Here is a 19,173-nt window from a genome sequence, read left to right as displayed (position 1 = left end):
ATGAAAAATACATCACAACTTGAATTCATTTTGCAATTTGCGGGAATCGAACCCGCGGCGCCATCTTCGCTTTGCAGTCAATCGTCGAGAAAAGAACGGTTAAAAAATAAAAGGTGAATTTAGTATGAAAAAAGAACAGAAGATGACAGAGGAAAACTTGGCATGATCAAGTATTTTATATATTTGGGCGGGGTCAGGGTAGGAGTCGGAATAACCGGCAAGTATGTATAAGGAGATGCACGAATGTCAAAGAAGCGAAAAATATTTGCAAAGATAGAGCGGTGTGGCGTTCTATTCTTTCTGCCTATCCCGCAGCAAAGCGGCGTTAGTTAGTTAGTCAAAAAATTCTGTAAACTTTATGAAATAAAATAACTTTGTTATAACCACTTTTTTATTAATACAATTTAACCTACCGGTTTCAACAAGAACCTTGTCATCATCAGGGTTTATATTAAGTCAAAAACATTAAAAACATTAAAATACTCTCACCAAAAACCTTCCACACACTCCGTAAAAATCCTAAATGTATCTGCGGAAAACATTCAAGAAATAATTCTGTTGTTGCTGTGTGGTGCAACCCTTAGGAGATCGCGTGCGGCGCGGCGATCCTTCTGTCAGAAAGTAGAATGTGCTCCTACCCCAAGACATCCCTTCCAGCCCCTCAGCCCCCGACGCTCGCCGTTACTCAAAAACTCTAAAACAAAACAGCTCAAGTTTAGTACGGACAAACGATGCCCAAGAAGCAGCCATGTTTCCTTTCAAATTTAACTTTGCACAAACACGAGACGGCCGGCAGTTACAATATACAATAATCCGATTCTACAATTTCAATTTTGCTTTTCACCTTTATGTTACCCTGGCACGGGTTTGTCTATACCTGTTATGATCATTGCCTTGTGTTAACATGATAAAAAATTTATTTTTAGGGGTTTTTATGAAATTGAATATAAATACATATGAAATAATTCTTTGACATTATTTTAAAAATAAAACACTTGTATAATACCACATATTAAGTTTTATTTCATTACACACGAAAAGTTTATAAAACTACAGTTGTTTACATTTATTTTATGAATAGAGGGGGTGGGGGAGTTTCAGGGGCGGGATTTTTTGCAAGGTAGACATAGATAATAATGAGGGCGTATTTTGGAAGAGCATAATATTGATTAATGTTTTATCAGAAATTTAATTGATTAAAGAAAACACTTCCTTTTTTACCACTTGAGTTTTGTTTTCTTTAATCATTGTAACATGTCTTACCACAAAGTTAATGCCGAAACAATAAATAGAAATTAAATTTATAAATTTTTTAATTTTCTAAATTGTATATGACTTGATAGAAGAGGTTGCCAATATGAACGTGGGATACCGACTGGTCAGGAAAAGAATCAGCAATATCTGCTACGCCGATGATGTCATCATTATAGTAGAATCCGAAGACGACCTCCAAAGAATGCTTCTCAAGCTCTACTTGACATCGGAAAAGTTCAACATGATGATATCCATTGGCAAGACTAAAAGCATGACCATATCAAAGAGTCCAGTTAGATGCAAATTAGTTGTAAATAACAGAACCGTTGAACAGGTGATGAAATTCAAGTATCTCGGAGTTGTCATCAGTAGCTACGGCGATCTATATGGCGAGACTCAGAAACAAGTAAACTAGGCTGCAGTTACATCAGGATGCCTCAGAAACTCGGTGTGGAGGAACAAACACATGAGAATAGAAAGTAAAATGAAAATTTACAAAACATGTGTTCGACCAATATCCACTTATGGGATTGAGGCAAGAGCAGATACTTCCAGAACAAAATCTCGACTTCGAACCTCCGAGATGAAGACTCTCCGATCCATAACATGAAAATCATGAAATCATGAAATCGTGAAACATCATAAGAAAATATAGAATAAGAGTTAAATGTGAGAGACAGAGAGAGACAGCAAAAGAAATACAACAATACGAAATTTGCATGTTCTATTTATTCAGTATTAACTGTTATTTATTGGTGCTTCAATTTGTAATACTGATGATATAAATGGTTACAATGATTAAAGAAAACACTTGTTTTTTACCACTTGTGTTTTATTATAGACTACATGTTTCAGAAGTTAAACTTCCATCATTCAGGTCTGTATAATAGTTTAACTTCTGAAACATGTAGTCTATAATAAAACTCAAGTGGTAAAAAACAAGTGTTTTCTTTAATCATTGTAACATGTCTTACCACAAAGTTAATGCCGAAACAATAAATAAAATATAAATGGTTTATGCAAACATAACTACTGGTATGAGAAAAAAATAAAAATTAAACTACATTTTTTCTCATATACTCATAAAATGTAAATGCTTCCTAGAAATTTGACTAAAAAACTTAAATATTGTTTGTAAACTTAAGTTTTGTTTTTGTTTTTTATCGAAATATGTGTATTGAAGGAAACATATTACGATTTATCCATATACTTTTATAATGACATCATCAATATAGATATTTGTGGCTACTTAATTTGTATGTGGTGTATACCTGTAAAATGGTAAGAATTGATATATTCGTTGATATAACGTATAAACACGAATAATCACAACCCTTGTAACTCAAATACAACAAGTATCATTGGTGCTCTAGTTATATTATTTACGATGAAAAGGTTTTTCTGTGTCGATTGTTGTTTGAACCTAGTTTCCCCTTTATACAACTTCCGGTCTGAAATGTGGAAAACTGAAAGTTTAAGCTAATAACTGAATGGACTGCAGTTTCAGTGGTCGTGTATTATTCAAAGTATTGAGTTTCAGAATAGGTAAAAAGCCATATGTTTTTCCCTTTTGAAAATAAAATTGAATAGTCAACTGAATTAATGGTTCAAATATGTTGTTATTTTGGTCTCATATTTTTATTATTATATTTTCAATGAAATTAATACGTGTGCTTATAACGAATTGAATTCATTTTTAATTAAAATTTGCTTGGTAAATACCCCTATTTCTTAAAATCTATTATGACTTGTCTTTTGATGCATTCCGCATAATTTTCGAATACCGTATGTAAAGCTGAGTCTAAATTTTAGAGTTGTGTCAAGTAAAACTTAAATATTACCAGAAAGTAACTGCTAAATCAATTTATTTAATAATTAAATGTAGTCGAAAACTGCAATATGGTTAAAAGAGTATTTTATTTATTTTTTTTAAAAATTATTTTTAAATTATTACAAAATGATTACATTTTAATTTATGAAATATACTCGTACATAACTACTTTATAAAATATCATATTCTCATAGTCATGGTACCAACCCCAACGTATAGAAGTGAAGCATAGAGTTAACAAGAAAAGATGAAAGTTAATTGAATGCAGTCGAATTCCGATCTCTCAGACAAATGTGCGTCAAAACAATGTATGTTAGATGTTCGAATGGTGAAATAAGGAAAGAATGCAAGGCTGAGATTAGCATTATCGATAAATTTAAGAAAGGTATTTTGAGATGGTTGACACATGTGGAAGGAATGAGCGAGGGAAGAACGATAAAACAAATATATAAGGCAAATATAGATGAGAAAAGGAGCTGAGAAAGACTAAAGAAAGCTTGGCATGATAAATTATTACAAATGCTCATGCAATCGGTGGGTATGTATTATACATATGCGGAAATGCATGTCTGTGGAAGAGGTGATTTTAGAAAAATTAATTTGAATTTTTATGATTTATTTAAAATAATTATATTTTAAATACAATTTTATACAATTTCTACATATTTTTTCTTAATATGATCTTATAACTTTGGTTGCTCTGAGCCTTTCCAAAAAAGAAACTGAGCTCTTTTGCTTGGAGAGGGAATGATAGTAAAGACAGAGGGGTATGGAATTTATATTTTCCGTCTATCCCTGCGGTGAAATGGCATGATGGTACCCCCAAAAAGAAATGCAAGAGAAAGAAGAGTAAAATAACTTTTAATATATGTTTAATTTTAAAAAAGTGTGTTGTTTATAGATAAATAATAAACAATAAGATATCTTGACAGGTATTTCGTTTACGTATCCAAACCGACAAGCCGTCAAACATAATTTATACGTTTTTGGAGTAGTTTAATTCAAATTAAGATAGGATGAATACAATTTGCGTCTATAGTTATACAGAGAATTTTGAAGAAAGAGGATAACATGTAAAATCGATATCTAGTTAATTCTCTAGGAAAATTAAGTATTCACAGACTAAATATAACGGTTCGTTTGTATAGGAAGCCCGAAACTCTCGGCTTGATGTTTATACTCGACAATCAAAAATCGTAAAAGGGAATACGAATTCATTGAAAAACTTTCACATAGGTACGAGAATTCCAAAACTTCGGAGAAAAGCGTCAGAATTAGTAAACTTAAGCTACATTAAAATTTCCATGGAAAATTACATTAATTTCTTAATTGTTAGTGAGATTGAACATTACACACTCCATTAATTATTCATTAACTAGAATTTATACTTTGTGTCACCAATAAAATAAAATATGACTTTTCATAAAAAAATTGTACTCTGTGGTGAGTATTTACCCATTTTTAATTTAAGATTTACTTGGTAAATACCACTGTTTTAAAAATCTCCTGTGACACATATTTCGATGCGTTGCGCATCATTTTCAAACGCCATTTGTTTGAAAATGATACGGAATGTATTGCAACATGTGTCTCAATGGATTTTGAGAAAAAATCATATATAACAAGTAAAACTTAAAACAAAAATAAATATGCCTTGTTAAAAAAAGTCGTTATTTAAGAAGTGTTTTTAGATTCGATCGTTTATGACTAACCTACAAAATAATTTGGTTGCTCTTGCGCATATCTTCTAGTATATTTTATGACCACCTTCATAATCTAATAGTTAGCATATGGCTTGTTTAAAAATGTCTTTAATTAATCTTGTTTTTAGATTCCATCGATTTAAAGTAATCTACCATTCTGGAGGTCCTTGGTTCGATTTCCAAAGGGGTAAAATGAATGTGAGTTTTCACTCTAATATTTATTTTTACTACCCTGAACTGGTATCTGAAGCGCAGGAATCATTGTCTTTTCCTTTTGTAATGTAACAATCTAGATAACACTGGTTCAAAAAATGTACCAGTGTCTTTTGCACTATTAGGTGCCTTATGCACTTTTACGTGTAAATAAAGATAAGTTACAATCCGAATCCCAAATCTTAAGCTGGAGACAGTAAAACCAAGAAAAAGTAACGGATATCAATAATTTTTTGGATACCCCATTTTATGGTTTAGGTTTGGGGAGTTTTTAATGTCAAATTGTCAGATATATTGAGGGGGTACCCATACACATACAAATCAGTAAGCGACCAGCTGCAGGAGGAGCCACACGTGTCTCCTCTCATATAAAAAAAAACTATATTGAAAAAGCAATTTGAAATTTATTTAAACTCCTTACTATTCAATTACTCTTTCTTTTTATGAACATATTTATTTGAAAGAAAAATTTATTTTTTCAATACAATAACAGTGGTTTAAGCATAAATTCTATTACGTTAAATGTTAACTACGACTAGAGAAGATTACGTTGTAAACTATCGAATATACTTCTAAAAGAGCTAGAAATATGCATCACGCAACCAAATTTTAGATTGAAATGTTCAAATCCAAAATAAAACAATTATTGATCTGTTTTAAAGACATCGTTATTTAATTGAACTCATGAAACAAAATAGTTTTAATTTGTAAAAAAATATATATAATAAATGTTTTATCATTTTTTAATTTTTTTCTGATGATAAATATTTAAGTATCCTAATAAGTATACTTGAAATGGCTTTTAATAAATAGCTATATCTTTATGAAAGAAATGAATTTAATTTATTCGATAATCCAGATTTAATGACTCAAGAAATATTTGTTTCGATAAAAGGGATAATTTCAAATTGTTGTACGCAGAATGGGGTTTAATGAACTGAAAATACTTTGCAAAGTAAACAATATAAGTGAAAATTTACCCTGCCTGTAGAATTACTCCCTCGAATTATATTATGTATATATATCAAAATAATAAGTTAATGGTTCAACTTTGCTTCGGTTCCAGAATTTGTGGCTTACAAATAAAATACATTCGGAGGTTTATCATTTCATGGTGACCATAATTTCTCAATTCGGTTAACAAGTAAAATCCTTCATTTATTACTTTAAATATACTTATATTGTACATGAACCCTTCAGCGAAAGCTAAACTGCCAGTGGTCAATGGAGTCTTGGCTCCAAAACTAATGCGTGGAAATGAAATCTTATCGGTTATCAAATTTTCCTCTGTCTTCTTCGGCTTTTTAACCAATCACATTTGCCTTATAAATTTGTTTTACCGTTCTTTTTTAACTCATTCGATTCAAATGTTCAAACACCTTTCTTAATTTTGTAGAAAATGCTTATCTCAGCCTTGCATTTTGTCCTTATATCACCATTCGAACATCTTTTTATAAAATTGAGATCGTTTTTAAAGTTTAAAAATATAATAATATATATTAAAAATAATTATCAAGCCACTTATTGATTTTTTTACCGTGTAACAGAACTTTTAAGGTAAAACCAGAATGTTTTTTTGTCCATGTGAAAAATATTTAAGATATTAAAAAAAAAATAAGCAATACATTTTCTTCAAAATGCAAAAACAACACTTTTTGCCCTGTAGCGGGTAAATATTGAGTTAAAGAACGCCACTTTTGCTGGGATATAGTACATTTTCTGGGCATTCTGAAAACATGCACAACTGAAAATTTACGATTTTCGATATTTGACGTTATTGAAAGGAGTGAGTATATTTGATGTTAACAAATACATATTAATTTTTTTTAATGTGTAAAATGGCTTTCTTATGCATTTTAGGATAGAAAATGGATGGTCACCCTATATCCACTGCTAATGTGTACCCGGTAGCCCGGCAATGTTAAGGTTAGGTCTCTGGCAGTAATGTAAGTTGGCATTGTCGTGTAGTGAGCCTGAATTATTAATGGCAACTCGAATACTTGATGACGGCGGTGATACACTCCGTAAAAGTATAAAATATGGGCACATATTCAATTCGTACATACTAAATATGGTTTAATGATGGCAAATGGCCGACATTACTCGCTGACACGATATACCTGGATTTTACTTTCCTCGGCAATATAGCATATCACTTTTATAACAGCATTAATATTTTATCGCGATTATGGTATTCATATAACTTTCCAACCTAATGATCATTAAATCTATTTGTTTTTTTCTAGTCTTACTAACTGTCTAAGTAACTATCACGCCGCTTCTCCGCAGGGGTAGGGAGAGGGAATAGAACCCCACACCAATCTGTCTTTGCAAATATTTTTTTATTTTACAACAATTTGAGTCTGTCCTAATACTTGTTCACAAAATCTGGATTAACTCCAATTATAGGAGTTATTTTCATATTATTTTTGTCATCTCATCAGCGATGAAGAAGAATATGGATGTCTGGGTATTTAAGGGGCTGACAATCGTCATAGGCTGGTTTAAGTGATCACTTTGCACGTGTGCAAAGTGATTCTTCTTCATCTTTTATGAAATGTCAAAAATATTATTTTTTATTTTATTTTATTTTTCATTTTCATTTATTAAATATTGTTACATTATTTTTATACAATTTGTATACATTTCTACTTAATACAATCCAATTATTTTAGACGCGCTGAGCCTCTCCAAAAATGAAACTGAGCTCTTGAAGATAGACTTTTTTATTGTTTTTTTTCTGTTTTTGGTTGGTAGGAAGATATTAAGACTTCTTAGTAATAAGCCCGCCAATGCACATATATTATGTACTACTACTACCACTACGACTACTACTATCACGCCGTTTCCACGCAGGGGTAGGCAGAAAGGATGGAACGCCACACTCTTCTGTCCTGACATATACTCCTCGCTTCCTTGACATCCATACATCTAGTCATACATGCCCTCCGATTACGCAGACTTTTGACACCACCAGATTTTAGGTTTTGATTGATTCGATCGCGCCAAGTCTTATTCGGTCGTCCTCGTTCTGTTTTCACGCTCACATTCCCCACATGTATTTTCACAGTCATTCTCCCGTTATCCATTCGCTCCACATGTTCATACCACCGAAAAGAGCTCTTCCTAATCTTTTCAATTATTCCTTGTTCAGCCTTACATTCCTTTCTTGCATCTTCGTTTTTAATTCTGTCATAGATTGATTTTTCCACACATTCGTCTGAGGGAGCGCATTTCAACAGCGTTTACTCTGCTTTCATCCTTCGTCTGCCAGTTCCATATTTCGGTTCCATACATTAGTGTCGGTACCAGCACGCCGTTGTGAACCGCTAGCTTGTTTTCCATGGTCATATTTTTATTTGCAATCTCTCTGTTCAAAGTACCATTTATTATATTCTTTGCATCCACTCTTCTCTCAATATCCTTATGCCTGCCATATATAAAAGAATTCTGGATTATCTCCACAATTCTGGATTATCTCCAGTAAGGAGTGATTGTTGTATACTGAATGTTGAGATGTCAAAAAAAACTAAAGTAGAGATTATCCACATTTGTGAAGTATTTGAACACACACAATATGTTGAAAATAAAATAACTGGTCAAATCATTAGTTACATGAAAAATTAAAAATCATGTTTTCAGGTGGGTCTCAAGTATGTGAATTTAATCCAGGATTTGGACCTTGCAAACACATAAAAAAAGCCTCTGCTTATTTAAAACTTTCCCAATTCCAACATAGATGGCTGTTGTGAACTCGCATGTACTGTGTCACGAGTTTGATCAGTAAGTCTAGGAGTTCCAAAAAATTAAAGTTAATATTTTCATTAATTGATTCGGCAGTCACTTTGTGGTAAATTCTATCCATTTTTAATTAATGTTTTACTTGGTAAATACCACTATTAAAGTGGTACTAAATGGTATTTACTAAGTAAAACATTAGTTAAAAAAAGTTAATATTATCTACGCTACACAGTAAAAGCGTTAACGTTCGTATAGAATCCCAGATCTGGTACATTAGTAGTATGGTTAGTGTGTATGAGTAGTGTGGTTCTCAACCATGGATAAAATTGGTGAATGTTCCACGTGTGTAAAGTGATCACTTAAACCAGCCTATGAAAGGTCGCAAGCTTTGTAAATGCCCAGATTTCTAAAGTCTTCTTTATCTATGATGAGATGTTATATTTAAAATAATGAATAAGTAAATCTGTGAGAATTCTTGTTGTGACGGCATAGAAGACCAGCAAACCCAAATGCAATTTTAATTTATGTTCGTAAATTTAATACCGTTACGTTATGAGCGCTGGGTGTTCTGGTGTTGCATATGCGATAAAATCACGTCATCTTTAGGGGTATACTAAAATGTTTGAAAAATTATTTTTTAGGGGAGGTACCTACAACAACATATAGAACTCTGAAAATAGTACAGAAAACAATAATTAAAGTTATTTAAAAAAAAAATCCAACAAAATTATTATTTACAAAATTTCAAGTCCCAAAAAAAGAAATCATTTTAAAAAAAAAACGAAATTTTTCAATTACTAAAGGGTGACAAATATTTGAATTAAAAAAAAAATATCTTCGAGATTCTTAAATTATTCAACTCCAAAATGTAATACTAAACAGTTTCAGCAAAACAACAAATATTTAGGATTTCAATATTTTATCAAACTCCCTAAAACTAAATAATATAGAAATTAAAACAAATAGAAAATATAAAAATTCTTAAAAAAAAAAATGCTTATTAGATATTAATATTGAAAAAATATATAAAAAACTATTATACCATCAATTACATAGAACATTAAACCTTGAGTGTAAGTCCTTCTTTAAGCACAAGAGCTCAGTCTCTTTTTTGGAGAGGCACAGCAAATCTATAACTGTAAGTTTCCCATATGTATAAATGTTTATAAATTGTATTATGTTGTACTTTAAAATGTAACTTTATTAAATCAATAAATAAAAAATACCAAATTATAATTTTTTATTGTAATATAAACGAAAGATATTCGTTTGAAAATGCCATAACTAGGCGAAAAAATTGTCACAATATTAATTTTTATGTGTTTTTTTAAAATAAAATACAACTAAACTAAAATGCGACTCAAAGTATCTGTGTTTGATTAAAAATGAATACATAAATTAACATGGAGTTCTATGAATTGAACACCAAATCAATAAATATCCTGAAATTTTGTTTCATGCATTCAGTTGTACATAGTAAATATGAAGGTACTACTGATATTACAACAATAACCAATGAATCGAAAATGCTAATTATAATTTTTGAAATTAATTTCTTAAGATTTAATTATTTCAAAATAATAAAAACAAAATTCAATCTTTATTTTATCATAAAGTATACAACATCTAATATATACCTATTGTACAAATTGGCAATGGCCGTTAATAAAATATTTTTTATTCATTTATTTAAATCTAATTTTTATATTGCAAGTGTTGGCAACCCTATTTCACTATCGTGATATTTAAAACCGGAAAAGGAAATCGTTCTTATATTCCGCATAAAAGATTCAAACGCCATTTCTAGTTAGATGTTCTATTTATGCCTCCATAAAGAACTGCACCTTAAAAATAATGGTATTAAAAAAAGTTAAAATAGTAAGTTTCAAATTCAATGAAATATTTATAGAATTCATTAATCTACAATAATTCTTGCCTTTGAAATAACATTAATTTTTTGAAAATTATTTACACGTCTATCTTCTTTATGAATATAAATAGAAATACTTATTTGTGTAGGTTGTAAGTGATTATTCCGACTCCTAACTTGACCACTTTCAAGTATTTGAAATACTTAATCATGCGAAATTTTTCTCAGTTTTTTATTGCTTCTATCGTGTTAACCTCTTCTTTGTGCTCCCAATATTCGTTTATTCAAAATCTTAAATCTTCCTAATTTATTCACTGATTGCTTTCAAATACAGAGAATGTTGCATTGAAATACGCGCGTTTTTAAAAGTGATATTGATGACAGGTAATATTTATTTAAAAAAATTTGTTGACAATGGCAGCGTCATCTGTTAAATGTATCCAATACGTGCAGTACTTAACATTGCGAGTGGTTTCTTAATGAGGCTGGGGTCCCCTAGTAGGGTTACTAACTTTCCTGGCGCTGCCACCCTGGCTATTAGAATATGGTAGTGGATTGTACACACTAATAAGTATTAACTTACATGTCCCGCTGACAGTGATAGGGATTTTGAAAGCATTTGTAAATTTTTTTTATCTTTGATCTCGAAAAACATTGGATGATTAAATAAATACCGATATAATTATTTAAAAAAAAAAAAATTTTTATGGATGGGTCCGATTAGAGATCAAGAGTTTCTTTACTGGACGTGAGAATGTAGCGGGAGCTTTCAGAGTGCTAAATAATGACGGAGAGCATGCTTCTTGACTGCTGCGGTCACTTACGATTTTAAATGATTCCGATTGAATTATTGTTTAATAGATTTTCATTGCTTCACAAGCATTAGGAATTATAAATGTATGGTTTCTATTTTATTTCTTTTTCATTTGACCAGATTCCAATGGCCGGTACCGCTAGTAATTTAAAAAATAATTTCATAAATATCTTATTATTCTAGTTGCTTCGTAAAAAATAAGAACATTTTACAAAAACAAAATATCAACACTTACGTGTTTTAATCTTGAATTTGACTACAGAAAAAGTTATTTTGTGACGATATATTGCCTCAGTTAAAATGCCCTACGCTTTTAATTTTTAAGACCTATTAAACGTGCCAAAAATACCGTATTTACCTAAGGAGAAGGCAACTCCTAAAACAGCGAGCTTTTGAAACATATTCTTTAATTAAAAGGAATTCTGGGATGATAAAAAAGCTTTTATTTGGTGTCCTGTTTAAAGCAACAGTGCATTACCTTAAATTAGAGTCGAGAGGTGGAAAGGTACGGGTTCTCATTAACGAAGCATAAAAAATAATATGTCATATTTATTAATATTTCAATTTAAGATTTTATTGTTGTTTATTTAAACCCAGGTAACATTTTTAGCTGAAGAGTGATTTAACACTATAGTATTTATTTAATATTACCCTGGACTAGTCCACGAAGTGCAAGAGTGATCACCTTGCTTTCGTGTAAAAAACGATTAATATAACACTGTGTCAAAACGATGGAGAGCCCTATGCACCATTGGGTGCGGATAAGGGTAAGTAGAAAGAAAAATAACATTTAACGCAATTACATTTTTTGCTTAAAATACTGTTTTTAGTAGACTGAATCCAGTTGAAATACAATCTCGATAATGAATGTACGGCAAAACTATGCATGATAGAGGTTCCAATGGTGATATTAGGAAAGAATATAAGGCTGAGATAACCAATTCGATCAAATTAAGAAAGGTATGTTGTAATGGTTTGGGCGCATAAATCGAATCAGTGAAAAAGAATAGTGAAACAAATTTATGAGGCGAATGTAGTTGGACATAGAACGAGAGGAAAGCTGAAGAAAACTTGGAATGATTAAGTGTTTCAATTTTTTGAAAATGTCAGATCACGAATCGGATAAGTCGATGGGTATGTACATATATATGAGTACATTAAATGAAATTACCCTGGAGTGGTACCTGAAGCGGAAAGCTGATCACCTTTCCTTCATGTTTTAACGATAAATATAACACTGCTTTTATATGATGCAGTGCCCTATGCACCATCGGGTGAGGATGTGGGTTTCAAGAAGAAGATGTATGAGGAGATGCATGAATGTGGAACAGGCGAAGATTGTTTGCAAAGACACATCGTCGTGGCGTTTTATTGTCCCTACGGGGAAGCAGCGTGGTAGTTTGTAAATTAGTAAGTTATTATTTACAAAGAATATAAAGATGTTTTTTTTAAAGTTTTCGGCGATTTTCGGTACCCTTACCATAAGGTAAAATATGACCTTGATTACCATCATTACACTACCCCTCCTCGAGAGCTTTCCACGGAAAGCACGTTGCGGCAATAAGCATAACATTTTTAACAAATTTCCGCTGATGAAATTTCAGGTTAATTCATTACCCTGCGAGGTCTGTAAGAGTCGTATTAAATTTTCTACAAAAAAACTTTTAATTAATGGAGATTTGAAACTTATCTGAATAAAATGCAGGATGTGCTTTTGAATTTGAGCTTTGTGAGTCGAATAGTTCAAAGTTTTTGTTATATTACAATTTACTGTATTAAAAGTGACTATTAAAATTTATTATGGTTTTTATTTGAAGCATATTTGTAACAAAACTACTATACGAGTATATTTGTGATTTTATTATTTACAAAAGTACTTAAAAATTCGGCTCATTATTAAAAATAGGTATCAAATTGTGGTAGAGTGGGTTCGAATCGAGAGTCCGCGACACTAACTACAGGACCACAACCCGACACTTTATATCGTATCAAACCTTTTATGACGTACACTGATTTCGGTTCTTTAGTTAAGAGTTGATAAATACTAAAAATCACTACTCTTGAGTAAGAGGCTGTTTGTTTCGAAACTGGTCGATGCAATAGTTATGACAAGATATACACTGTTTCGAAGCAGATGGTTTCATGCTTAAGAGGTAATTATTACTCGTACTAAAAATTACGAGTATGTTTAATTATATATGAGTAATTATAGCAATTTTGAGTATGATGCTGTTTGCTTCGAAACTGGTTGATGGAATAATTTAGTTTTGATAACAAATATATTGATTTTACAAAGCACACATGTAACATTCTGGTCTTGAATATGTTTTTTACGACTATATTATTAAACACTGTAAAAAGCATGCTATTGAAAAAAACGTTTTCTATTATTTTCAACAGATGGTACTGCCATTGCTATAAAAAAGGGTACGCGCGTATATGTACTCGTATCAAAAATGCAACATTGCGTAAAAACATCAAAACAATCAGTGAATAACTTTAACAAACCAATATTAAATTTTTTATTTTTCAGATAAAACAGATTTAAACTTGTATAATTATTGCCTACCTACTAAGCAGGCAGGGAAATTATTTTAAAAAATGTGTTTCGTAATGAGTTTTATATATATACTCGTACAACATCGCTTGAAAAAAATAATTTATCGTTATTTTTATGGGACTCTGATAAAATGTCAAAACTTCTAATATATTACTCGGATATTGCCCAACTGACCTTGGCTGGGCCGCGGGAAAAGATTTCTAAGTCAAGACCATAAATAAATCATTTTCAACCCCTAATAAAAGGTTTAGATATTAAACTTGACGAGGAAAACAGAAAGAAGGGGTTAACTTCCTAATTACTTTGTTACAAATTAATTGCTTAAACTAACTGTTCTGAAGTGTTAATAATCCTTATACACAGCAGGGCTGAAAGTCATATCATTTGTATGTGTTTACATGTGTGTTTTTCATATTACTTTTTGACATCTCATCAAAGATGAAGAAGAATATTGAAGTCTGGGCATTTACCGGGCTGACTACCGTCAAAGGCTGGTTTGAGTGATCACTTTACAAACGTGTAACATTCACCAATTCTACCCATTATTGACAACCACACTACTCAAATTCTTGGAAGTTCTATATATATATGAACCAATGTGTGTTTTTTTTAAATGTGAATATCATGATATTTAATCTTTGCAATACACAAAACTAATGTTATTTTCAATTTATGTACAACATTTTGAGCGTTTTCAATTATTTGTTCACAAATCTGGATTATCTCCAATTAGGAATTATTTTTTACATTGCCCAGACTTCCATATTTTTCTATCCCTACAGATGTTAAGATGTCAAAAATAATGTAATTTTTAATTAATAAAATGACTTCAAGCTCAAATATAAATAAGTTAAATTATGCATTGTAGAAATTGAAGTAAATTATATAAATTGTAAGATTAAAACACACACATATTTACATTTTTTTTTCATTACTCTATCCTAACTTATCGTCTTTGTAGGCTTTTGTGGTCAGCTCTCCTCGTCCTCAGGTTGTTGGTCCTTCTATCATGGACAACTTCACCTAGGTCATGCCTTCGAATCATGTTATCTTTCTGTAACATGCATGAATTTTTTCGTCTTCCTCTGGATGTCTTTCGAGAAAGATCCATGGCGATTGCCTAGTTCACAAATTGTTCAGGTTGTCTGCATCCTATGTGCCCATACCATCTCAATTGCTTTTCTTGTACCTTTTTTTGATGTCTGTTACACTCGAATGCGTAGGTTATGCTAAGGGACACAGATTATATAATTCTAAGCATTGATATATTCATTTAATGATTGCATTCGTTCTGATATCATGTAAAAAGCAGTAACATATAAACATGGAAATGTGTTTTAAAAATTACAATAAATAGTCACTTAAAATGTTTTAAGTGTTTTATTTACAGATCTAAGTTTATTTTCTTCTTTTAGACATATCACTCATGTTTGCTAACCTTTTTTTCATCTTTCTTTTTATATTTTTTTATTTTTGTTGTTATTTTCTGTTTAGGTCATGTATTTGTAGTTTATTTTAACACTTTTAATCTAATTTTACTTCTTACAATATATTTTGTATTTTTGCCAATGCCTTTTACTATGACCTAAAATTTAATGTATACCCACACACAGGCAATGCCTTTGTGGGATCTTACATGTTATGTTGTGAAATGCAAAAGAACATTTTTGTATTTGTTTATTTATTATTTTTGTCCGCCTCCGTAGTGTAATGGTCAGCATGCTTGCCTACCGTTCTGGAGGTCCCGGGTTCGATTTCCAGGGGGGTTTAATAAATATAAGTGATTTTTTCACTCTAATATTTATTCAATATTACACTGGACTGGTACCTGAAGTGGAGGGCTGATCACCTTTCCTTCATGTGTAATCGATCGAGATAACACTGCGTTTATATGAAGCAGTGCCCTATGCACCATTGGGGTACGGTAAGGGTTTTATTATTATTATTATTTATTACTGTAAATGAATTTTTGTTATTATTTTATTTAATATTTCATAGGATATATTTAACATAAAAATATTGAACTGCTACTTTTGAATTACCCTGTACGATATTCTTATATAGGTATACATCCATTACGTCATTAATCATAAAAACAGCGTACATAAATTATTGCTAATTATTTAGAAACGCAGCTCAAAGTGTTTAATTACTGTGCTTCATGCTCGTTCAAACACTGAAAAAAAAATACAAATAAGTATGTGTTTTTAGTTTTTTATTTCTTGAAATATGAAGAGCATGCTAACAGTAAATAATGTGATTCAACTGTACATACCAGGCAAACATATTACCCGTGGTTGTCATACTTGGATACAGTAAAGTATTTAAATTTCTACATTTTTGGATACAGTAAAGTATTAAAATACAAATAAGTATGTGTTTTTAGTTTTTTTATTTCTTGAAATATGAAGAGCATGCTAACAGTAAATAATGTGATTCAACTGTAGATACCAGGCAAACATATTACCCGTGGTTGTCATACTTGGATACAGTAAAGTATTTAAATTTCTACATTTTTGGATACAGTAAAGTATTAAAATACAAATAAGTATGTGTTTTTAGTTTTTTTATTTCTTGAAATATGAAGAGCATGCTAACAGTAAATAATGTGATTCAACTGTAGATACCAGGCAAACATATTACCCGTGGTTGTCATACTTGGATACAGTAAAGTATTGAAATTTCTACATTTTTTACATCTCAACATAAATAAAGAAGAATATGGATGTCTGGGTATTTACAGGACTTGCGATCCGTCGTAAGTTAGTTAAATGATATCTTAATGATTAATTTTTATTATAACCAAATACAACATATTGTTTTTTGACATCTCATCAAAGATGAAGAAGAATTTGGAAGTCTATGCATTTACGAACGTCATGGGCTAGTTTAAGTGATCACTTCACACATTTTTGACAGTCGTCAGCCCCGTAAATGCACAGACTTCCATATTCTTCGTCATCTTTGATGAGATGTCAAAAAATAATATGGAAAATACTCCTATACTTAGAGATAATCCAGATTTGTGAACAAGTATTTGGACACACTCAAAATGTTGCAACCAAATACTTTTCTCAAATTCTCTCAACATTTGAAACTGTTCAATTTTGTCAATATTATCTCTCGTATATAATTTTTTGATTTGGCACGAACGTGACTTTGTGGAATGACGTGATGAATCAAATAAATGTAAAAATAAAATACTTTAAAAAAATCAAACGAAAATATAACTTATGCAATTAAAGCAGAGTTACACATGAATAAAGTGATTAGAAAGTTACTCAGGAATAAGGTCGTTAGCCCTGTAAACAACCAGACTTCATATCCTTATATTTTGATATCTCAACATAGATGATAAAGAATATAGAAGTCTCATTGGCTGTTTAAGTGATCACTTTACACAGTGTAACGTTCACCATTCTACCCATGATTAACAACCACACTACTCTATATTTTGGAACTCATACGTACATCGTAAATCTCATGGCGCTTTATGTTTGAATTCATGGGTCTCTCGTTCTTCATTTATGTTTAAATGTAAAAATAACTTCAATGCAAGGATACCCAGATTTGTGAACAAGGATTTGTACCCGAAAATGTTTTTATTTTTGTTTTTATTAATTGTATACATTTATAAATAAAATAATTTATTAAAATCACATTTAAAAAAAAAAAAATTTTTGCAGAGACCCAACAAGCCACATTGTGTTTCTTGTCGGTGGAGCTCTTTTTGAATACATTATTTATTGTTTTTAACGATTTTAACCTAATATTCACACAAAAAAGAGAGAAAAATTAAGAATATATAAATTTTAATTGCATTAATGACAGTGAAAAAATCACTTATATTTACTGGACTGGTACCTGAAGCGGAGGGCTGATCACCTTTCCTTCATGTCTAAATGATCAAGATAACACTGCGTTTATATGATGCAGTGCCCTATGCACCATTGGGGTGCGGATAAGGGTTTTATTATTTATTATTATATAAATTTTAAGATTTTCATAAAATAAACTGTCGATCATTCACCCATTCCTTTATTTTGCCTTTGTTCCATATTTTATTTTGACCTCTAACATCCGTCGGCAACAAACTAAAAATATTCGGAACGATATATTACAGTGTTCGACTCCCATATTTATTGTTAATTCTTGTGACTATCAAAACTTTGTTGTGTGTAAATCGTGTATCATGGTTGTGTACTAAAATATGAACATGTTATACTGCCTAAATATTGGTGAACATGCTTGTCAGAATTAAATGAATTGCATGCATGTCAAATGAAAAAATATTTATTAATTGATTCGGCTATTAGTTTGTGTTTCGTGTTTCGATGCACTGCACATCATTATCAAACACCAAATGCGAAGCCTTAAGCCTTTAAATTTTCTTTCAAAACTTTTCATGCTGAAAATACAATTTCCTTAAAAAGATGAATAATGGGTCTATAAAAATGGTAGGATAATGAAATTTGAATCGTTATTATTTATTTTTATTCAATCTATAGTACTTCAAAGAAATATGTATAAAATACAACGGTTCGATGCCCCTAGAGTAGTGATTTGTTACAACCATTGAATTTTATTCCAGATTCTTTTTTTTTTATTCTTTAATATTTCCCCGTAAAATGTTTCGTATTCAATCGGCTGTAAAAAGGTGAAATCTTTTTGTCACAAATTGAAAAATTAAGGGCAGACGATCAAAACGAATATTTAACTAGGAGACGAGTTTTCAACACGAGTTTTTTTGTACAAAGTAATGTTAGTAGTAATCGTAAGAAATAAGGTTTTTATTGATAAACATTGACGAAGACGTAATTGCGATAGAATAAGTTGGATATTTAAGGAGATTGAAAATTGTCATTGGGTGATGGAAGTGATCAATTTTTATACTGTGTTTTATTCACAAACTCTACCCTCAATTTAACATACACAACATACATATCGCTCACTCCTTTCAATAACGTCATAAATAAAAAACTTGATTTTTCAGGAGAACGTTTTTAAAGATTTAAAATATAACACAATGAATTAAAAATAAATATCAAGCCCCTTATTGAACTTTTTACTGTGCAACACATCTTTTCAGGTAAAACCTGAAGGTTTTTTCTCCATTTGAAAAATATTTAGTACATTTAAAAAAATAATTAAATTGTTTAATATTTTTTTTAAATGTACTAAATATTT

At 30.8% G+C, this 19,173-nt stretch overlaps 1 protein-coding gene across 1 annotated transcript in view; it reads left to right on the top strand.

Moving 5' to 3' along the window:
* The first annotated feature begins 1,357 nt into the window (after positions 1-1,357).
* LOC148311039 (lachesin-like) overlaps positions 1,358-19,173 on the top strand; it is a 61,934-nt gene continuing 44,118 nt past the window's right edge. The window contains exon 1 of the mRNA XM_088257342.1: positions 1,358-1,643. Coding sequence (XP_088113468.1) covers positions 1,358-1,643 — 286 coding nt within the window. The remainder of the gene's footprint in view (positions 1,644-19,173) is intronic.

This window comes from Brachycentrus maculatus, unplaced genomic scaffold, assembly GCF_059751285.1.
Source record: "Brachycentrus maculatus isolate JH-2025_06_01 unplaced genomic scaffold, ASM5975128v1 h1tg000079l, whole genome shotgun sequence".
Taxonomy (NCBI): Eukaryota; Metazoa; Arthropoda; class Insecta; order Trichoptera; family Brachycentridae; genus Brachycentrus; species Brachycentrus maculatus.
The sequence above is the reverse complement of the archived record's forward strand: the minus strand, read 5'-3'. Positions and strand labels throughout refer to the sequence as shown.